Genomic DNA, 21,173 nt, shown 5'->3' with positions numbered 1-21,173 from the left:
GCAAATATCATTTCGCGAAAGGAGAGCCGACGCAAACAAGTTATCAAGAAACGTCGATCGAGTACAAGTACAAGTTCGATCTGTCGTTGATTTTACTTGAAATATTCTTCGGTTACGTGCAAATCAGTGTGGAAAAACAGTGTCGGGAGTAACTTTGTTTCACTTATCGAGGGTGAAGTTTGCTCAATTATAGGACAAGCACTGTTGCCGGGATGCTCGTTTCAAGAAATGAACGAGTGAACTATGGTAATAAAAAGAAATGATTTATTTACTTGGAAATAGATTGATTTTAATTCATGTTTTAACAACGTTTTACTTTTCAGGTGTTTATAATTCGTCGAGATTGTCAGAAAAATTCAATTATCAAAGAATAACTTCGTATACATTGTCCACTTATATTTTATTCGTTAAAAGCTTCTATACCTTCAGTATGATTCAGGTTTGCTTTTTTTAAGTAATACAATAGAAAAATCAGGTGTGTCTCCTTTAAATTTCTAAACAATGTAAATATATGTGGTGGTTATAATGATTATTACTAAAAGAGTGTGTGTAGAATGTGACTTAATTTAACACTAACAACGCTTGTAGACAACTTCCGACAACGACTCTCGACCACAGACACACTATACAACAATTTTCCTCGTTCAACGTTATGGTCTTTATATCTCCCCATAAACAAACTGTGGGTCACATGTTCCTACACTTGCTCTTACGCTCTCTCTCTCTCACTTACACATTCAAGCCGCTCATTTATCCCATAATTTATGATACTACATATATATTCTTTATCTTTCGTTCGATGTTCCAAATTTTTATTTAGATACAAATTTTATCAATTTTCTTTTAGTTCACGTGTGATCGAATCAGTGTACCGTGACGCGATGACAATGGAAGATAGGACGAGAATGACGTGTGGGTAATATTTTATTACAAATGTTTTCAAAGGTGTTTAAATTGCGTGTTGCAGTCGATACGAGCGTGAACAAAACGATACTCGTGTTTCAACGTGTAACAGAGAACAAAGGTATGAATCGATAACTGTCAATATAAACGATGCGTGCAGGAAGCGATGACACGAGATTATTCATTCAATATGAATAATAGCATCGAAATGCTATTATTTATTGTAGAATGCGCATAATATCTGAAAACTCTTCTTGATTCGTTTCATTTATCATTTAACTATAATGGAAAATGATTTTTTAATTTTTTTAGGTTCCATCCCTTTGTACGAAAAGAATATTTCAATCGAAATATGTGAACGAAGTTATGTGTCAATCGATTCTAGTAGATTGACGATCAATTTGTACTGTTCGTGTTAAAAAAGAATGCCTCCGAACGAGGGAGACCCACCACAACTTCAAATACAATCTCTTCGTGTGCGTATAGTATATTCGATGGTTTATAAAATACTACAGCTTTATGTCTATAAGTCATACATTTGTTTTAATCGATGTGTGGCTTTATTACTTCGTAAATATGATACAAAACATGTCTTATAAGCAGTTAGACATTCCATAAACATATTTCACAATTCTCAGTAAATAGTTTCGTAATTCCGAACGTAACTTTTATCGCATAATGAGATTGATAATAAATCATTATGAAATTTATATTTGAAATCTGCGAAACCTTTCAATATATACCATGATATTTTTATCTGTTTAGTATCTGTACCTAACTGTATAAACGCACTAATTATTTCTCTGTTAAGTCATTGTGGAATTCGTGAAATACATTTTCTTTTTTTTTTTTCATAGAACCATTTGCAGTGTTCTAAATACGGATCGTTAGTCCTTAACATCAAATTGACGTAACAGGGTAAAATAAGACGCAGTCGTTCCTAATACCTGGAAATTAAATGATGTATATCTACTATAAGTAACGTTTCATTGTGTGCGTTTGATCATCCGGCACAAAAACGCACGGTATTGCACTTTCACTATTCGATTACGATTGCTGCGATTACCTTTGTAAATGATTCAAGAGAAATAGAAAAAAATTTTGCCGCTGTAAGATAAGAAGGACGATGCGATCTTATCATTATAATTAGAATGTTCTTCCTGAGCTTGTCGTACAACTCGCAGGAACTGGTTTCCCAGCTGCATTGATAAACTGCATCTCCTACAGCATTACTTTGTACTATTATGTTATTGCTGTTCATCGTTATTAAGAATATTTGGATGAGGCCACCGAAAAAGTAAGTGACGTATAATAATCGTTTCAAGAAGTTTTCGTGGTCCTTTTAACAAAAAATGAGTTCTTGAACTATATTGTATCTATATTTCATATTTTTGTCATGACTTCATATGCTTACCAAACAAAGCTGGAAACCAGAGGTGCACAGCATTATGCTCGAAATTAACAGCTGGCCCATATTCGGGTAGCAAAACGTGTATTCTAATTTTTGCACGAACGAAATGAGCAAATTATGGTGCTCCACACAGTTTACGAATTTATCGTACGGAATAACTCTCTTTTCCTTCAATGGTATCCGAACCAATATTGTTCGTAGGTTGTGTTGTAAAATCTCGAATTGGCCACTGACGTGTATGCACAATGTGTAAAAAAAATTATCGAAACAACAGAAACAAACACCCACATGTAGAGCTAAGAACGTCTGTGGAATAAAACGTTTACAGGTGACAATTACATCTCTTCAATTCCTTCGCTAGTAAACATTTCATGAGATACTTTATTTTTCTCCTTTTACTTATTTTTTTTTCTTACATACCTCTATCACGAATATTATTTCATAATACGGAGTCATCGATGTAGATATATTAAAAAATCTGAAAGGAAATGGGAGAATCCTGTCGGCTTCATCTTTATCCAAACTTTCTGTGAACAAAATTTATCCAATTAATCTTTTATCGTTGCAGGAAATATCACTGGATCGTGTGTCGAGTTATCTTGAAATGAAAGTTTGTATGCAAGAAGTATCAGCATTATGAAACACCAATGACAGTAGTAACGACTAAATTAACCGATATTTAGAAAGAATTAAAAAAAAAAGATCTCTAAAGGAAAAGCAGAAAATGAATTCGAAACAAAATGACGACATTTCGGCCATTTGTATTATGAATCTCTTCAGGTTGATCTTTAAATATTACACAATGAACTGGTAATACATGAAATTTTAATGTTTACAAATTCTTGCAGTGTCAGCTCCGTTACAGTCATGTGGTATTGTTTACACGAACTCCTTCGTGCACAGAAGATAACATTTGGTTAATTACACAAAGGACAAAGTATTCAATCGTGGAACGATGTAATGCCTTTCTTTGAGAAGACTTACCCATGATTGGAGATAGCAGATATATAACGGCCGTTACATAAACGAGGATAGTATAAATGCACGTATAGACTAGCGCCTCCTTGTTGAGATTGTCCAAAACACTTTGTCCAAAATCGTTATATTTTTTGTACCAAAAGTGCTTTTGACAGCATTCGATTAACCACATGATTTCCTTCCGTCGAATCGTGAACGTGATGGCTTTCATCGACGTTACGATGATAGGTATCGTGCTGGTAGCAATGTCCGTAACCGCCTACAAAATTTTCCCAGCGTAATTTTCACACGTATCGTGTACGCGAGACGAATTGAAAATCGTGACACAATCACGATAATCTATTTCATTAAAACGAATCAATATTTCAGTATAGTACGCATACAAGGAGATTGCATAACTCCGGATGCATTCTTTTCACTCGTGTACTATACTAATACTGAAGCTTGGCTATCCGGTAAACTTCACTATACAATTTTATATTGGTTTCGATAACGATTCAAAACTGAAACACTTGATACAGGGAATGATCGAATTAAGTATGTCGAAAGTAACTAGACTGCTGCACATCTTATTTCACAATAAAATGGTTCTCAATAAATCTTCATATGTACACACGTAGAAATCATGCCGGCAATGATACAGATCCAACAGCTCTATCGATAAAGATGTAACAAGAATAAGTAACATGTACAGGTAATTGATACGCAGCAGTAACTGTTCCTTTTTCGTCTCAACTTTCCAAAAACCGATGACTTTCATGAAGAACTGCGTGATTCTTATTGAAGTGTATTTCGATGAAGTTGAAACCATTTTTCCATGGGTTTGGTTCTCACTTCTCTGAACGTCTACCAGTTTGTTCGGACATATTGATTACAGAGACAACGTTCCTAATGACAGAGTTGTCACGTCAGTTCGATGGGTCCTCCTTCTTCCGGTCAACTGTCTTATTATATGTATCAAAACGAAACGGAGTGCAGTTACCACTCGTATTGCATTTTCGAGTGCAACTAAAGATTTCATGGCTTCGTGGTGACCATTTGGTCTCATAGTCGGTGAATAATTTATAAACAAATTTACGACACTGTAAGCTAGTAAGAGCTAGTGTATCTAGCGATAAGGGACACAGAAGTGTTATTTTCTGACAGTTATACTATGATTTTTAAAGAGAACACACGATACTTCTAGATCACCAATTGCAGTAAAATAGTAGGGTTTGTGAGAACTCGAAAATATCGGGAACCGGATGATCGGGACAAGTCGGGTTGGGTTCTTGAAAATTTTGAGATTCTCGAAGGAATCTCGAGTGTCTCGAAAAATTCGAAATTCCCGAAAATTTCGAGAACCTGACTACCGTTTCTCGAACTACTCTACAGTGCTGAGTAGCAACCTACAAAATATGTAAACACACAGTTACATTCAACAGTCTTTCAATTTCTTCTACCAGTTTTCGTGGTGTTATTGGAAACACAGATTCTAAGAATCATGTGCCCTGTTGTAAACAAACGCGGGACTGCGCACTGAGTACGCAGGACAGTATAGAAACATAACTGAACCAATATCAACCGATGTCAAGGATTTAAGAATTAAATATCACACACGAGTGAGAATGTAAGTAATAGATAATAAATTTATATAAGATTTATATTTCGTGTTATAAATACTTCTTAAAGTGATTATCAATGAGTTTTAAAACTCACACGGCATTAAACAAGTAAATTATTATATAGATACAAAAATAAAAATTGTGTCGATATTGAAATCTTAAAATCAAAGATGCACATGCACAACATTGGCTGGATACTGTCACTCGTTGTAAATGTTAATTGATATTGTTCACGGAGAAACGTAATAAGCGCCTCCTTCTGGTGACAAAATCGAGGCAAAAATTTATTTCAAAACAGAGCGGCTAGCGATTTTTATTCTAAATTGAAACCAATAACGATCGTGTGTATCGCTTGAACTGCACGAACACGAACGATGCAGCGATGACCGCAAGAATTAAGAATTAATACAAATTGCTCGATTTGAGCCCAACGAAGCTAAGCACTGAATAAATATAAACAGTGGAGACGAATTTTGAATTCGTATAATTATTTGAATTCGAGCGAAATTGTCACTTGAAAGCGGGTATTACTTTAACCCGTCAAAGAATACACACTACTGGAATCAATTAATAACTTCAATGACAAAAACTTCTATTTGAGGAAAACGTAGGAAACGACGTGGGATTCCAACACAGAAGAACACGCTTTACAGTGGAAGTATTTTATCATAGATATATTTTTACCATTTTCATTGAGAAAATACATGTACTTATTCACAATTCATTGATCCTCGTGAGACATGATTCAGTGGTGTGATCGTTTCAATTCATACACCCTCGAAAGAACCAAGAGGGTCACAAGGACGGGAAAAAGGGGGACAAATGAAAATTTATTGCTACGTCTACCGACAGACAAACATCGGTGGACCGAAAATATCGACGGGCAATACTGAATCATCGTCTCACAACAATGTCTGACACTATACTGAAACGTACAACAAACAAAGATTACCCCTCGCAGTGCTTACGTATTGAGGTCTCGACCGCAAAGTGTATCCATTATCGTTACAGTGAATGAAGAGGGCTAGAGGCATCGATATTGGTAATCGTTGTCCATTTGGGGAGGGGGGCGGGGAGGAGGGGCGGGGGGATTTTTTTCTTGGTACATACACTTTGATACAATATTAAAACACTTATCAATTTCATTTGCAAACATTTCCTTATCTAGTATGTTTCTATTATTTCATCGTTATTCGGATAATGCCGGTTATCCACATAACACGTGTACTCGTCAAAGCAACGGAAACGGAACTGAAACGTGGCGTGTATACAATTCACACGATCCCCGTGTATTTTAATTATTTCTAGTTAAATTCGTTAACCGAGGGACTTATCGTGTACAATATACGGATGTCGAATAACCCGGATACAAGTTTCGTCTAATTAGAAGCTGAAGCTCGTCCCCCGACAGACTCGATCATCCTTGGATCATTAGCAATTTGAAATCTCCAGGAACGGGTGAAACCATCGAATTGTAAATCGCAGAATCGTCACTTATTAGCAATTGCGAGTGCGTTTCTTTCGAAATTCCTTTCTTTTTTTTTTTGTTTTTCTTTTTTGGTGTTTTTTTTTTGGGGGGGGTTTTTTTTTGTTCTTTTGATTCTCGTACTGATCGAAACGCAACGAACGTTGCTTCGCGTTGGAGCACCCTCGAACACAATATATGTTAATACAATTGAATATTTTTGTTCTTTTCTCTTTTACCTACGATTAACGCAGCGGGTTGCTGATAATATTCCTCTACTTCGCAGCTGATCACCGAGATAATAATTCTCTAAACGGTGAATGCTCTCTATTTACGTTTCTACTCACGAATTACGCGTGTTGAGAACCTAACGAATGCGATTACCCGAATAGAACTTACTTGAAGAAAGGAACGGTAAGAAAGCAAGAATCTCTACCGCGAACTGTACATTTACGCATTGATACGCGTAATCGTCGGGACGCGTTCGATTTGTTCGTGCGATGCGTGAAACATACGTTGCGTTTATTCAGTGACAGTTCGATGTCTGTCCGCCATGTTGTACACGCAGTAGCTTCAGTCCGTGTTACGCCAGCGTGATTTGCGTTAACGAGAGAGGCGGTGCTAAAAAGTTAGTCGAAGTGAGGTTACATTTATCAAAGCGCACCGCGTTATTTAACAAGCTTAATCGTTTCGTATAAAATTTTTACTCACATGCGGGTCGTACGCGAAACAATTTTTAAGCTTAATCCTTGATTACCTATCACTTGACCGTTGTTCTGTTGACCTTCGGTTGCCAAAACAACCAAGTGTTGTGTTCATTTAGAAATGTGTAGTATGCGCGCGACGAAATTGCATCTGGAATTATGGCTGTCTCCGAGCACAGAAAGAAAGTGTTTACGCGTGTCCTGTACGCTCGAAGGGATAGACCCTGAACAAAAGGGACCAGTCGTGTCTTCAGATGCAATCTTCTCGCGCGCGTATTGTACATAAACTACCGGCCATGTATATGGTAACGACAATCGGTTTTTCATTTCTGAGATTATTGTTACAAATTTTTTACAGTTTTCTTTGAAGGATTGTAATAGATGTACGACCAATCTGAATGAAGCAATGAATACAGGAAAACGTCATGTAGTTGAGAAACTATAGTCACTAATGTATTATTCTGTTCTCGATTACTAAAATCATCTCGACTTTCATTATCCATGCGATGTTACAACAATTATAATAATAGTTGGAAAGAAATCATCGTGAAATAACAGGATGGTATAATAAATATCATTGAATGGAAAAATCTATACTATGTAATACATAGTATAGATAAATGAAAAACAACGAACTCGAATCGCGATCGGTTGGCAAGGCAATGTTATATTTACACAGATTACTCATTTCACATTGATGACGGGAAAATATTTTTGTGTGAATTGGACAAGGATCTAAGGGATTGATAGTTATTCGTTAAAATCAGAAAGAGCTTATTTGACAACCTAATAATAATAATAATAATTACGATACAGTATTTCACAGACGTGATCGTTTATGCATATACTTCACCTCGAAAGATTTAATCAAAATTCTTAGAAAAATATTTTATGAATCTTTACACGATTTCAAATTTCTGTGGCCGGCATCAACGTGTTTCATTTGACTTATTATTGCTTCTTATGGCAAATAGGCAAGGATTAAACTTACGAACCTATCCTTAGTTGCATATTTCTTAGTTCATGTACCTGTGTTTAATATGTGCAAAGTGATCTCTGATAGGAGTAATTATGCTCTCTAGTACGTTTATTATTATTCAAAATAATTCGTTTCAAATGACTGGGTGGAAATTAGAAAATTCTTCACGATTTTCACCATTCTGCAAACAATCTCTCATTTACGTGTAAATCTTTCTCTTACCGTGATTCCAAATATGTTTCGAAGTTTCTAAGTTCAAGGTCATTTTAGTATCACGTGTGCTAACGCAGATTCGAACATACTTGGATGTCGGTTAACGCGTGTATCGTTAAATCTGCTAAAGATGACCTCGAGTGGAAAAGGATTATCCCTAAGGCTTTTCTCTTAGAAAAATAGTTTATGAATCCTTACATGGTTTGAAATCTTTTGCGGCCGGCATCAACGTTAGAAAGTTTCGAAGTTTCCAGATTGAAAGCGCACTTTCTTAGGCAACGATTCTCAAACGTCCTATGTACATATCTCTTATAAAGTTCAACTCTAACAGAAGTTCTTTTAAAGTCGAGATTACCGAGTGAAATACCTACGGAACTTTCACGACGAAAGCCTAGGTACACTCCAAGGATAAACGTACTCTGTTGAGTGAAAATTTATCGCTTCTTCCGACTACATAACCTATAAAATAAACTCCATTCGAACGTAAACGTCGTTCCGTTTGAATGCTGAAGCATGCAAGGCTAAGTGGTTCGGATAAGGAGCTTTGAAAACAATGTAATCGGTAAATCGCCCTTCGATTAGCGTTCGCTTTGTGCAGTTCGTAATCGTGTTTGTAGACCAGGAATACGTCGTGTAATCGTGGGAGTACTGTGATGTCAACCATGCGGTCACATAACTCGGCGCACTGTGCACGCCATTGATCAATCAATTTGAAAACCGTCCGTTTGGAAATTTACGTACTCGACGAGATCGTTCGTTTTCATTTTTACCTTATTACAACGAGAATAAATTACGATTACACGTTCTCCGTTGGTTTGGATCGTTTAAATCGTATTCGATACAATATGGATGCCCATAATAATAATCTGGGAACGCTATGTTCTCGCAATTCGACCGTCAAATACTTTGTTCCATTCAAATTCCACGTGTAGTACTATCTTTCAGGTGGTCGTACAGTCATCGTGTCTCCTTTGCGCTTATTTCTCTCCCACGGTTGTTTAAATAACCTTATTTCTAGAACATCTCTCCGTCCTTTAGATTATCGCGCGGTTATCTCGCTTTAACCGTGTGTTTCATTCGCCCATCGCTGTTTTCAATTCTTGTTGTTCGAGTAACCCTATATTCAAAACACTCCCTTTGCTCTTCAGATAGTCTCCACTCCCTCTCGAGTTTCCGACAACTCGAGAAACAACACTGTATAATGTGCGAGATTGAAACATCGATACGCGTTTCTTATATTATTACGATCTACGTTACACGAGATACGTTATCGTTGTGAATTCAAACAATATTGACTGCAACGCGTTTACAGTTTCTCTGTTCTCGAACAACGAATATATTTATATAAAGTAGATGTCACGTGTACAGTAAAAGGTCGATTATCTTGAGAAACTAAGGTACAGCTTGAATAAAAATAATTAAAGGAGCACCCAGAACGACCTGATTGTTGAACACTATAGTCGAGTATATTACACAGAATTTGATTCTGTTGAATATTCAATGAAAAACATTGTTACATTAAGTTGCATAGTACTTGTTCGTTTCTCAATAGTTGGTTCATTGTCCTGCAGGGCTCAGAGACGTGATCCTTTAATTATTTTTTATTATTGTACAGATTATTGTACAGTGTATCTAGCTTCAAGTATTCGAGCCAAACAGTACCCATTAATTGGTACAACTGATAGTTAATTATAAAAAATTAACAAGGTATATACGAAACCAGTTTCCAACACTTGAGTATTTAATAACAAATTTTCTTAAAACGTTCAACATTATTTGAACAAAATGTTCCTATTAGAAAGACTTTCAAGAGCTTACAGAAATACCAGCTTATAACACCGATTGAACAAAGGTCAACGTTCAGTTAATCTTTCATATCTCCTTGGCAACAATAAATCTACTCATTTCCTCAACAGTCGAGGGTCAAACAATTTTTAATTTCTTTTAACATCGTTTAAATTCGATAAGAATAGGATAACATCAATATCGATCGTTCGGTTCAAGATTTGTCGTAAGATTTTAAGCATACGGTTTCGATTCGTAGAACTGGCCTAATTCTACAGTTGCTACGATAACCGGCGTTCTACTGTACTCGCATAATGGCTCGCTGAACATCCCCCAGTTCCGTTGACTACTCAAACGACGCATCCGCTGATGCTTGATTCGAAATCTCCGATGTTGATTATACGTCTGCTCGTTCATCAACCCGTCGTATAAATAAAAAATAAACGTACAAAACGCATACAGTCGCCACGTGAAGTGAAACATGTAGCAGTGCTGTCTATTTTATATGGCGTATTCGTCCTTTGTAATTCGATAGGAACGTATTTGGATATTGCTCGAGTCGATTAGGCCTCGTTTGCAAACGAAATCGTTGACCAGGTTGACGCACCGAGAAACGTACATTTGACGATTAGTTAACCAGGTTAGAAACTCCAACAAGCTATCCCAATACTTAGATCGCTACAGTTCTTTCGTCGTTACAAATTTCACGTGTGAGTACCGTACACAGACGAGAAGATTGCATTTGGTATTATGGTGGTTTCTCTTCGTTCAGGGACAATATCATCAGACACCAAGAAGACGTGCGTATATTTGTTCTTTATGGGTCTGAGGAGATGGTCGCTGAGAGAATAGGACCCACTATAACTCCAGACTTCATCTTCTTGTGCGCGTATTATAGAAACGTTCTTAAGTATTCTGGAGTGTTATGCAATATCCATAGTTTAGTAAATATAATAGTATGCTTCGGATAATTATTTTGCACGAACACGAAATTTTCACTAAAACCAATCCGTCGTACAACAAAATATATTTAACAAACAAACGGTAAAAATAAATGTATGTATCGTTTGCATTTTTATAATTAAGTATCACTAGATAGATATCAAACAATTGTTGAACACTTTGAACGAGCTATGGAAAATTTATACTACCGATCTATTCCACAACTCTGTTAAAATTGAAGAGATGAGGATATTTTCTGATCAAAGGTAAGATATTTTCTAAAACCGTTTCTCATGTCCAAGGCCTATCGACCTTTTCCATTTTAAAAATTATTAGAATACATTCTTATAATTCAACGATTCGTTTCAGAATTATAGTGTACCTTTCTATGAAAATTACATATTGTGTAATTTTTCGAATTGGTCATTATATAATAGAATGAAAGACACGAGGAATTCAAGAAACGTAGATAGCTGTCGTCGAATCACCTGGGCTTTTTACTATCACACAGATAACAGTTAATTGTTGTTTTAATTACGTTCTTGTACATTTTACGGTGACGTTTGAAAGGTTCTCACGTGATCGATATTATTGAAAATATTATTGTTGGCAATATTGTGAAGTACAATAATCGTCATCGATATTATTGACAATACTTGAACATTTCAAGTATTCGAAGAATATCGTTGACAGGAATATTCGTAATTGTTGAAATATCAAAATAATCGAAGTACCGACAGTACTATAGATAATGCTGTTACTAAAATTTGAAGCATTAAAATAGTCAACAATTTTCTTAAAGTATTTGCAATCTTATTGACAATATTTGATATACTGTGGTAATTAGAATCAACATTGTAAAGAGTAACCCGAGTATGGAGTCGAAAAATTAGTAATCGTACAGAACTCACAAAAGTGGATAACAGAAATTTAATCATAACAGCTAAGGAAGTGAAGTAGAGCAGTCAATTGACCTTATTTTAATTAGAATGAGAATTTTTTTCTTGCCCTAACATTACACAGAGTGTCGAATAATATGTAGGACCTACTTCAAAGATACATTTACCATTTAGAAATAATAAAATCAGTTTGTATAAATATATGTTTTACTTGATCTGTTTTAAATTATACCGAATTTTACACAGTTCTTTCGACCAATTGAATTACAATTACGGTTTTCGAATAATCTTCAATATCTTGGCTAACTGTTCCTTAAACACTGTCCAGACGTATTTTATAAATTACTTCAGTTGCCTTGTAATTATTATTTCAAATATCAAGTACTTCAGTAATTCTAGCATTTAAACGATCATTTTTAAATTGGATACAATACGATAATTGGGATCGAATTTTATCTCGTTATTGAAAATGAATATTCCTGTAATTGTCATTTGTCGGAAATTAGATCAAGTAAATCGTGCATTCTATACGAACTTACTTTATCGAATTGTAACAACTGTGTAACACTCTTACAGGATTTATTTTTTATTTATGAACGACTATTAACGTAGCACCGTTTCATTATCAGTACTCGCGCAAAGAGGTTCAATGTAGAGTTACGACGGGTCCAATTCATTGAGAAGTCATCTCCTCAGGTGCATATGGATGCAATCTCCTCACGCGCGTACTGTATTTATGTGAGTTCTGTACACCGATAAATTTTTCGGTCATTTCTTTCGGCTACTTTTTACAATTTACAATATTATCAATAATAACGAATAATCCGAGAACCTTTTCGAAGCCTGTTCCTTTTTTTTTTTCATTTAACTGTGCGTACAGAAACTATCACATGACGGCGAACGAGTAAACAATGAGCGTGCGCTCTGATGGGAATTATTGAGACTTAAAGTGTTCGATGGAGCAACGAATAGAAACGGAGGTAACGGCGGTGTATATAGTTACAACATCGCAACGATATATAATATATATATATATATAATATAATATATATTAAATATATGCAATATATATTATAAATATATATACAATATGCACTTACATACGGTAAGTTACATATTTACATAGAGACAGCAGATAGACGTTTAGTTCCACGTGTAATATATCCTATATAAACGTTACATTCTTATGCGTTACATCGTTTAACTTAAATGCTTAGTCACGTTTAGTGCGTATACAGTCGCTCCTCGAGATTTTATAATGTTTCCTCAACGTGGGCCCTCCGTTTTACAATTGTCTTTTCTTTATCTCCTTTGTGTGTACTTTTTTTCTTTTTTTTTTTTTTCTTTTTTTCGTTACCCTAACAGTAAATCGCTCTTATCCTACGTTATGTCACGTCGACATCGCCGGCATTGTTGAGCCACAATAGATATGAATAAGGTATCTCACGACCGTCTATACATTATACTTCGCACGTTTCGGTTACATCTAGATCCTGTCTCGCCACGTATAAAAACCTTACGAAAATAGTTGCTCTATCATAAAATCCCACAGCTCTTATACGACGTGCCATCTTACATTTTTTACAAAGTGTCGGAGAGTAAATTTTAACGGCCAGTCGCAAGCACGAGGACACGTATCCTCCGTGAATTCCGTAAAATATCGCTCGCCGTCTCTTCGTTGATCGTTGGAAGTCTAACGGGCGGACGATACGAATTTGATTCCCAATCCCGGTTTCGCGCGATTCGCGCGGAAACGATCCATTGTGGATCGGCTTGGTGTCCTCTGATATCGAGGAAGAGTTGCTGCGTAAAATTCGCAGAAGATCGACGAAACTCTCGCTCGACCCGTCAGCACGAAACCAGAGCACACGAAACAATGGAGATCCGATTAAAATTAGACCCGCGACTGTTCGAGCGTGGTCGTTGAAATGCTTCGAGCGAATTTAGAGAATTTCGGTATTCGAATATCGTCAACGAACCATTCGAGTATCCTTCGAATATTCGAGTATTCGAGTAACCTTGTCCGAATATACGAGTATTCAAATATTTGTGTCTGTGAATACGCAAGTGTGCGAGTATTCGAGTCTCTGTATACCATTATAATTATTCAAATACTCGAGCAGGTATTCGAATATTATTATTGGAAAATTTGCGCAAGTATTGAAGATACCGAATGGAAAGTAAAGTTTGAAGAAGAACGATGAACTTCTGGAGCTCGATTCGCAGTCCAAATCGACCTATTCAAATACTACGAATATATTCATTACTCGATCCATACGCATACAAATAGTATTCGAATTACATTTGCCGAATACATTACCCGAGGAAGCGTTCGAGGCTCGAATACCGAAAAATTCGCCAAGTGTTCGCAGCCCAGATCGAAACTCAACGCGATCGAATCACTCTGGTAACATCGACGAACGTTTCTGAAATTCTCATTTCAATCTGATCCAAAGTCGTTGTCCATGCTGACGGGTTAACCGCAGAATGTAAGCCGGCGCGAAAGTACGTGTAATATAATTTTCCCTACGATTCAATCGGTGAGATCGGCTTCTCGAAAAGAAAAAAAAAGAAAGAAAGAAAAAGATACGCGCAGGTAACAAATCGTCGACGACCATCCCTTTCCTCCCTTTCGCTCGGCCTTTGGCGATATTACGGCGGATAAAGCTGAACTGGAACGGCAGTAGTATCGTCGATTGTTTGCCGCCTGATACGTAACATGGTCTCTGAACTAGCTCGTAACGGGAGTTCACCCTCCTGGAGCGTAAAAGGTCGTTATTGTCGCCAGTGACCGCGTTAATTCGTCGCACATGTAATCGATTGAGAATAACTCGAGACAAAACGGTAAGTCGGTCACTTCCGCCTTTCTCTGGGACGCGTAGACACAGTGTTCGGGGTTAGGGTGTACGTGTGTAGGCAGGGGGTTAGGGACGGTGATGGTGGCACGGGTTGTAGAGATCGGTGTGACGGAATAGGGACTAGGCGACAGTCTGGAGTAAGGAGGCAACGTTGATAACGCGGCAAAGACGAAAAGCGCGTGAATCGTTATTAATTACGATCGAATCGGTTATCGTTAGGACCGTCCCTGCGCTGCTGGTCGCTCGGCGCGCGATCCGCTCTTAGTATAGTCTCGAGAGTAATTTACGTAGGCATATGTAATGTATGGCACCTTTAAGAAATCCCAAAAAGACTAGAATCGTCTAACGTTCCGATAAGAAAATATATGTGTATATACCTGCTGGAGTTCGACTGTGCTACTGTAAGTACAAGTAGAATACCTACTAATCTGTATTTCTCGTACGAGGAGGTAACGAAATAGCCAATCTTCCTGTCTCACGCGCACTGTCACCTCTCGTTCTTGTCCTAGCAAGTTAACCACCGCTATATAGCGCCACGTGCACATCGATGTCCCACGATGTTGCCCAACCGAAGTACCTGGTTACTCGTCGAAATGGGACATCGTTTCTCCGGTCCGTCATCGACGTGCAGTCGCGACGTATCATCGGTTGGGAAATCATCGTAGGAGCGACCTATCGGTCGGAAGGTCCCTCGATTTCGTAGGTGCGACCATCAGTGAGAAGATCCTTCGATCCCACAGGTGCAACCATCGATTGGGAAGATCCTTGAACCTCACAGGTGCAAGCTATCGACACGGGACCTGGATACAGCCGTTCAGGGTTAATTATACTCGCGGTGTATTCACGAGTATCGCGTCAATTGTGTCCGTGGTAGCGCACCAGAGACAAGAACGCTTCGAATACTCCAGCCTACCCTCCCCGGTCCTCGCGCTACGCTTCTTCGTCGTTCAGCTCGAGCAACGTGTCTTTCGACCTCCCCTCGGCTCGCCGCTGTCGCAAATCTTCACCAATTGCAAGCCGGCGACTCGGTCCCTTTGTTCGTGGGTTCCTTAGAAATCTAGAAATACGCTCGTGAAAAAGGAAGAGGCCTCCAATGTATCCAACGGACTCGACAAGCCTGGATACGCCGGAGCGGTGGATCCACGACAACGACGAGTACCGCGAAAATCGGCCAGGGTTCATTTCTCTCTCTCTCTCTCTCTCTCTCTCTCTCTCTCTCTCTCTCTCTCTCTATCTCTTAACAAAATACAATTCGCGCGGATGAATACAAAACGACGGACCCGTGAAAGCTGTTGTTCATCGTCCGGCGAACAACAGTACCGGGACGACGGTGTTGGTCGAACCGGGTGTCAACGCGTCGTATTACATACGATCGCGAGGGAAAAGCTAACCTGGCTGTCTTGTTTACGAGCAACAGTTGTCTATGCTTCCGTTCGACTCCGTGTCGTGCGACTATCCGATCCGAGCGACAATTCGTTTGCAATCAGCGTGACCAGGAACCTCGGACCGGCTCACTTTGAAACCCGTTCCGGGCAGCCAGCCTCGGAATAACCGAACATCAAATCTCCACGATAGAATTCCATGCTTAGACGCCAGTGTGATTGAATATGTAGGATACGTTACTGTCCTGGTGCACCGGGGGCCCGTGGCATGCACGTCTCGTCGACGAGTTGTTGTTCACGTAGTAGGAGGACTTTCTCATGCTCGTCGATGAGGACATTATGGCCACCGTCTCGTAGTATCTGATCTTACCGCAGCAACGTCCGCTCTTCAGAATCGCGACGAATCCGCGACGGTACTTTTTGTTGAAGAACGCGTACAGGATCGGATTGATGCACGAGTTGCTGGCACCCAGCCATTGGGCGATCGGTGTGGCTATCGGTAGGATCTCGTCCTCCCTCTCTACCGCGTCCCCGCCCAGCTTGATCACCGTAAAGATCACGTAGAGCGGCAGCCACGACAGGACGAAAAGTATCACGACCACTACCAGCATCTTGACCACCTTCACCTTCGACTTTTGCTGTATCCTCTCCATCTGGGCGTCTTTCGTGTCGGTCGGTATGTGTCTCCGCCATACCTTGATCCAGATCAAGATGTAGCAGAGAGATATCAAAATCGTGGGTAGAACGTAACAGAGCGTCAGGTTGCCGATCAAGAAGAAGAGAGTCCCGTCCGCTGGGTGAGGCCACACCTCCAGGCAGAGTCTCAGGTTTGGATCGTCGTCGTAGATCGCGACCAAGTCGAAGAACAACAGCCACGGGGACGTTGTCGTCAGCGCGATGAACCAGATCACGACTATCATCATTCTGGCTCGTCTCTTCGTGATTTGACACTTGAGCGGCCACCAGATCGCCAAGAACCTGCAAACGGGAAGATGGACGTTAATAAAGTGACGGAAGACGGATCGATACGATCCAAATTAGGGATTTTAGCAAGCTAAAATTCGCTATAATAAACTTCGAACGGTTAGTCACAGTGGCAGGTTTAATCATTTTTTAACACTTTTACCATTTCTTCGTTAGGTTAACGCTATTGATATAGCCGATCCAAGACTTAACGAAGACTTCTCCAGCTCAGAGTATTAAAAGAAGTTGAAGAAACAACAGGATGTACGAACAATCGAGACGTTTCTTTTGATCTGACAATAATCCTCGTTGTCGTGAACGAAACACCTACTGCAAGAGCAGTTTTCAGAAGAATGCATTTCAATAAATAATACATTCCAATTGTATATTAAATTTGTAGCTACGCGAATTAGATTTGTGGGTACAGATTTAAACAAATTCCACGTTTCGATCTTTACGTTAGGCCTTCCTCAGGACCTGTGCCTAATGTAACGCTCAATTTAGTTACCGAACTACATCACGATATACTAGTCATTGTACCACATTTAATTGCACATAACTTCGGACGAACGCATTACATTACCGAAAAGGGCCTCAAACAGCCTAAATAATTCCTCGATCTATAATTCGCACAATTATGAACGAATGTTTCAATACGAAAATGTATACTCGAAGATAATGAAAGTTCGAGTAAAGACACTACTGTACAAGGGTGCGAGACATCTGATTTTTAAACAGCTCGACCGATTCGTGGTATAACGTCTAAGCATCCGTTACGGGGGAATTGTTTAGGGTCTACGACCATTTTACGATACGAGGATACAGGTACGAAGCACGAGAGACACCCACGCGGGAACAAAACGTAACCGTTCCTTTTTATGCCTCCATTATGGAAACGTATATTCTATTCGCGGTTTCGAAAGAGACTCGAGCCCGTTCCGCATGAACGGACGCGGGTAACCGCGTGCGAACAAACGCAGCAAGGTCTCCTACACGCGACGCGATGCCAGCTCGACATTCCCGTGCTTCTGGTATGCGAAACGAGTCCGCTCGCGTGCACACTCGTCTCGATAAGGCGTTGTTCGTGGGAGAATTTATTAAGCAACATTTTCCCGTGGATCTGAATACCCTTTCGCCCTGTAAATTGCACCGTCGCGAACGGAAGAGATTTATTTTCGTTCGTTCACAAAATCGATCGAGAGGTCTGCGTAATTTGGAAACAAACAAGCAATTTTCTTTTCCTCCACATTTACGGAAACTTACAATTCGTGAATGCATCGCGACGAAAAGATTATGGACAAATTTTCTAGTCTTTGGTGCAAAAAGATCGTGATGGACCGATGTCCTTAACAGAAGGGTAGATCCTAAGTAGGATAGTAAATAAATAGACGACGATAGAAATCTTATCTATCGCGTTAAATATTAACTATGTGACCATAGTTACAAAAATCCACTCCAGCGCGTGTATCTCTTTATCGTGGAAAAGATACGACAGCGTGGACCTGTGTCGAAGAAACGAGAAAAGACGCTTTCCGGTACGTTGATTGAGCAAAGCCAGCCCAACGTTAAACGCTCTGCATTCGCGGCCTGCGTTTAGGCCCTGCACCGGAGGATCACGAGCCGACGGATCGGGAAACGCGCGTCGACCATTAGCGGAGCGGAGTTTTTATTTCTAAGCCGCGAAGGTCCCTCGTTTTCCCTCGCGGGAATGACGTGTTGGTTTTAATCAAAGCTCCGCGGCAAACAGTCGCGTCCTTCGATTAAACGAATGCGAGCGGTGTCGCTGTCGACGGTAAAGAGTCCTTCTATAAATCAGAGGTGCTGATACCGATCAACCGGCGAGCCGTTACCACAGCCTGATACTTCCGAGTTCGATGTTGCATATTTATGACGACGTGGCTGCCTACGTTCGGCGAAGATGCAGATGAGAGGGACGCGAAAAAAATCGCTCGATCCGCGGACACGGATTATCGCGAACGATCGAGGCTGCAGCCCGCTTGTAGCGCCACGGCGAACAATGAAGATGACACGTCTCGTATATATAAAGAGTTCGATTTCTGTAGTGCCAACAGCAGTATCCATTTGCGTCCCTTCGTGTTTGCGAACGGAAAAGCCGATAAAACGTTTAACATGTTCAAGCTGGCAAGTATACCTATCGTACCTATACGGTGATTTTACTTACGGCCACGCGTACCTCCCGTGTGCCATCGTTCGGAAGTTTTCGGTTACGCGTGTCGTTAAGGACACGGAAGTTCCCGAGTATCGCCTGTGGTGTATCGTATCATCGCTCGCGTAAATACACGTTTCGATTAACGAACGTATGCATACCTGGAATATTTTATCAACGCGAGAAGAATTCGAGATTCGTTGCTCGGAGAGTTTATTCGGGACACGAGTATCCTTTTACGGAACTCGGATGCATAAATATATCATCGGACTGTTTTCTCGTTTCGTCTCCAGTGGGCCGATCGGGTGTAGTAAACCGAAAACTTACCAAGTGAATTTTTTTTTTACGAAGAATTACAAGTGGAACGGTCGCAAACCGAAAATCTACCAACGTGAGTGTTTCTTCTGTCGAGATTCCTAAGTAGCTCGTTCGTGTGGACCATTGGGATGCAATTGTTGTTCTATGTTTAGCGATGGACAGCTGGGTGGTCTGGCTTGCGACAGATTATTGTTTAACGTTTGGCAAGGTTTAGGACGAGCTTCTGTTTCAAAAAGACACTTCGAAACGTTGCGAGGTGGTTTTGAAGATATTTCGCAGAGTCGTTTAAAGGATAGCGATTTATCTCTTTGTATGTGTTACAACCTGTATTTAAGTTTACTTGCATTGTATATCTTTCCAATAGTGTGATTTTAAATTTAGCGTATTTCGTATTTGCGACGATAGCATGAAAAGTTTCGAAAAGTTGGTGGTATGTGCTTAGTCTTATCTGGATTATGAATTTTAGTAGCTTCGTCTTGTTTTTGGATAGTAATTCCTGGGCTTGATAATCCCTTCCTCGTGTTGTCTCGATCACGAGTAGGTAGATTTAATTATTCGTGCAGTGTACGAATCGTTGGTCTCCTAGATTGGTTCAAAATGATTCGAAGTAAATAACGAGAAAAAGAAATGCAAGTTCTAGTACGTGAAAACGAAATGTGTAGTAGAGAAAGGTTGAGTCGGTTCTAGCCCTAAATTTTCCACAAGTTGAGAGTTACTAATCGAGTTACTATCAACTCGACGTATTCAACTTTCGTTGTATCGAAAGAAATATTTCGATAGACACCTAAAGTTCATCGTAGCTAATTCTGAAGAATAAGAATCAAAGAACTCGGAAACCTCAGAGCTTGAGACTGTGCAGGTAACATGCTTAGAACAAGGAAGGAATCCACGAGAAATTCGACACATGTTTTGTATCGTTGAACCAACTGAAACAATCGACAGACTTTAAAAGAAACAATGTATCCAACTAAGGTGCTCAATTACAGTGTATCTGCGGAGGGTTAATATATCCTCCTTTCTGTTCGACAGATTCTATTGATGGCCGTAGCAATGGTGACTGTAACATGTGCACCAGCCCCGGTGCCACCAGTGATTGCATCCCCATTGGTCTATTCGCAACCCTACGTGAAGATACTGCCAATCCACCCACCAGCTGTTCCTCTGTCTTACAGCCATGGGTATAAGTGGATCCATCCGGGCTCGATCTACGTTTACTGACGACACAGCATCTAAAACGTCTCGTACAATGATTTCTGCAAGAATGTAGCCAAATAATTTTGTACCCACCCGAAATACATTTGAAATAAAACGTACAGTATCCGCAACGATTGTTGTTGGATGCTTGTTCTTAGTTGTTGGCTAATTTCGATATCGAAGTGGTCCTGACATCTTTTATGATCGGTTGTAAAATTCGCCAGTCGGTTGCCAGCCGCTGGAATGTTTCGTGAATTGTCTGATACGTTCTTATAGGGATCTCGTGTTGTCTCTTGCGAAAGATAAAAACGCGAGCAATGTGAAACTCGTTGGGAATAGACAAGCTTCTTGGAAGAAACCAAGCGAGGCAAAAGGTGAAATGATCTTCCTGGCGGAGATAGGTCCAAA

The 21,173-nt window shown here is 39.5% G+C and overlaps 3 protein-coding genes and 1 long non-coding RNA gene across 4 annotated transcripts in view; 2 read left to right on the top strand and 2 right to left on the bottom strand.

Annotated features, from left to right (window-relative positions):
* The first annotated feature begins 111 nt into the window (after positions 1–111).
* LOC143149978 (uncharacterized) lies at positions 112–4,189 on the top strand. The gene is made up of 8 exons (XR_012992913.1): positions 112–246; positions 324–439; positions 848–1,024; positions 1,216–1,379; positions 1,761–2,200; positions 2,327–2,642; positions 2,883–3,094; positions 3,163–4,189. It is a non-coding gene; the product is annotated as an uncharacterized LOC143149978 (long non-coding RNA).
* Positions 1,791–3,216, bottom strand: LOC143150654 (odorant receptor 13a-like). The gene is made up of 5 exons (XM_076319105.1): positions 3,151–3,216; positions 2,735–2,841; positions 2,312–2,620; positions 1,955–2,242; positions 1,791–1,850 (listed from the first exon to the last, which is right to left on the bottom strand). The coding sequence occupies exons 2-5, from the start codon at positions 2,768–2,770 to the stop codon at positions 1,791–1,793; spliced, it is 693 nt and encodes a 230-aa protein (XP_076175220.1). The 5' UTR covers positions 2,771–2,841; positions 3,151–3,216.
* Positions 4,190–12,190: 8,001 nt separating the features above from the next.
* The window catches only part of Sifr (SIFamide receptor), a 91,701-nt gene continuing 82,718 nt past the window's right edge, over positions 12,191–21,173 (bottom strand). Inside the window, exon 3 of the mRNA XM_076318306.1 lies at positions 12,191–17,101. Coding sequence (XP_076174421.1) covers positions 16,327–17,101 — 775 coding nt within the window. The 3' untranslated portion in view covers positions 12,191–16,326. The remainder of the gene's footprint in view (positions 17,102–21,173) is intronic.
* LOC143150207 (uncharacterized) lies at positions 19,162–20,918 on the top strand. The gene is made up of 2 exons (XM_076318308.1): positions 19,162–19,228; positions 20,601–20,918. Exons 1-2 carry the CDS (start codon positions 19,217–19,219, stop codon positions 20,787–20,789), a joined length of 201 nt encoding a protein of 66 aa, XP_076174423.1. The 5' UTR covers positions 19,162–19,216; the 3' UTR covers positions 20,790–20,918.

This window comes from Ptiloglossa arizonensis, chromosome 8 (genome assembly GCF_051014685.1).
Source record: "Ptiloglossa arizonensis isolate GNS036 chromosome 8, iyPtiAriz1_principal, whole genome shotgun sequence".
Lineage (NCBI taxonomy): Eukaryota > Metazoa > Arthropoda > Insecta > Hymenoptera > Colletidae > Ptiloglossa > Ptiloglossa arizonensis.
Note: the sequence above shows the minus strand (reverse complement) of the source record. Positions and strands in the feature narration are given on the sequence as shown.

Excerpts from the sequence above, each read along its gene's own strand:
- LOC143150654 (XM_076319105.1), bottom strand. The coding sequence starts at position 2,770 with ATGACTCCGTATTATGAAATAATATTCGTGATAGAG. Across the intron at positions 2,243-2,311 it reads TCCAGCTTTGTTTGGTAAGC|GACCACGAAAACTTCTTGAA; the intron begins ATATGAAGTCAT and ends TTTTGTTAAAAG. Across the intron at positions 1,851-1,954 it reads CAAAGGTAATCGCAGCAATC|GTATTAGGAACGACTGCGTC; the intron begins GTAATCGAATAG and ends TTTAATTTCCAG.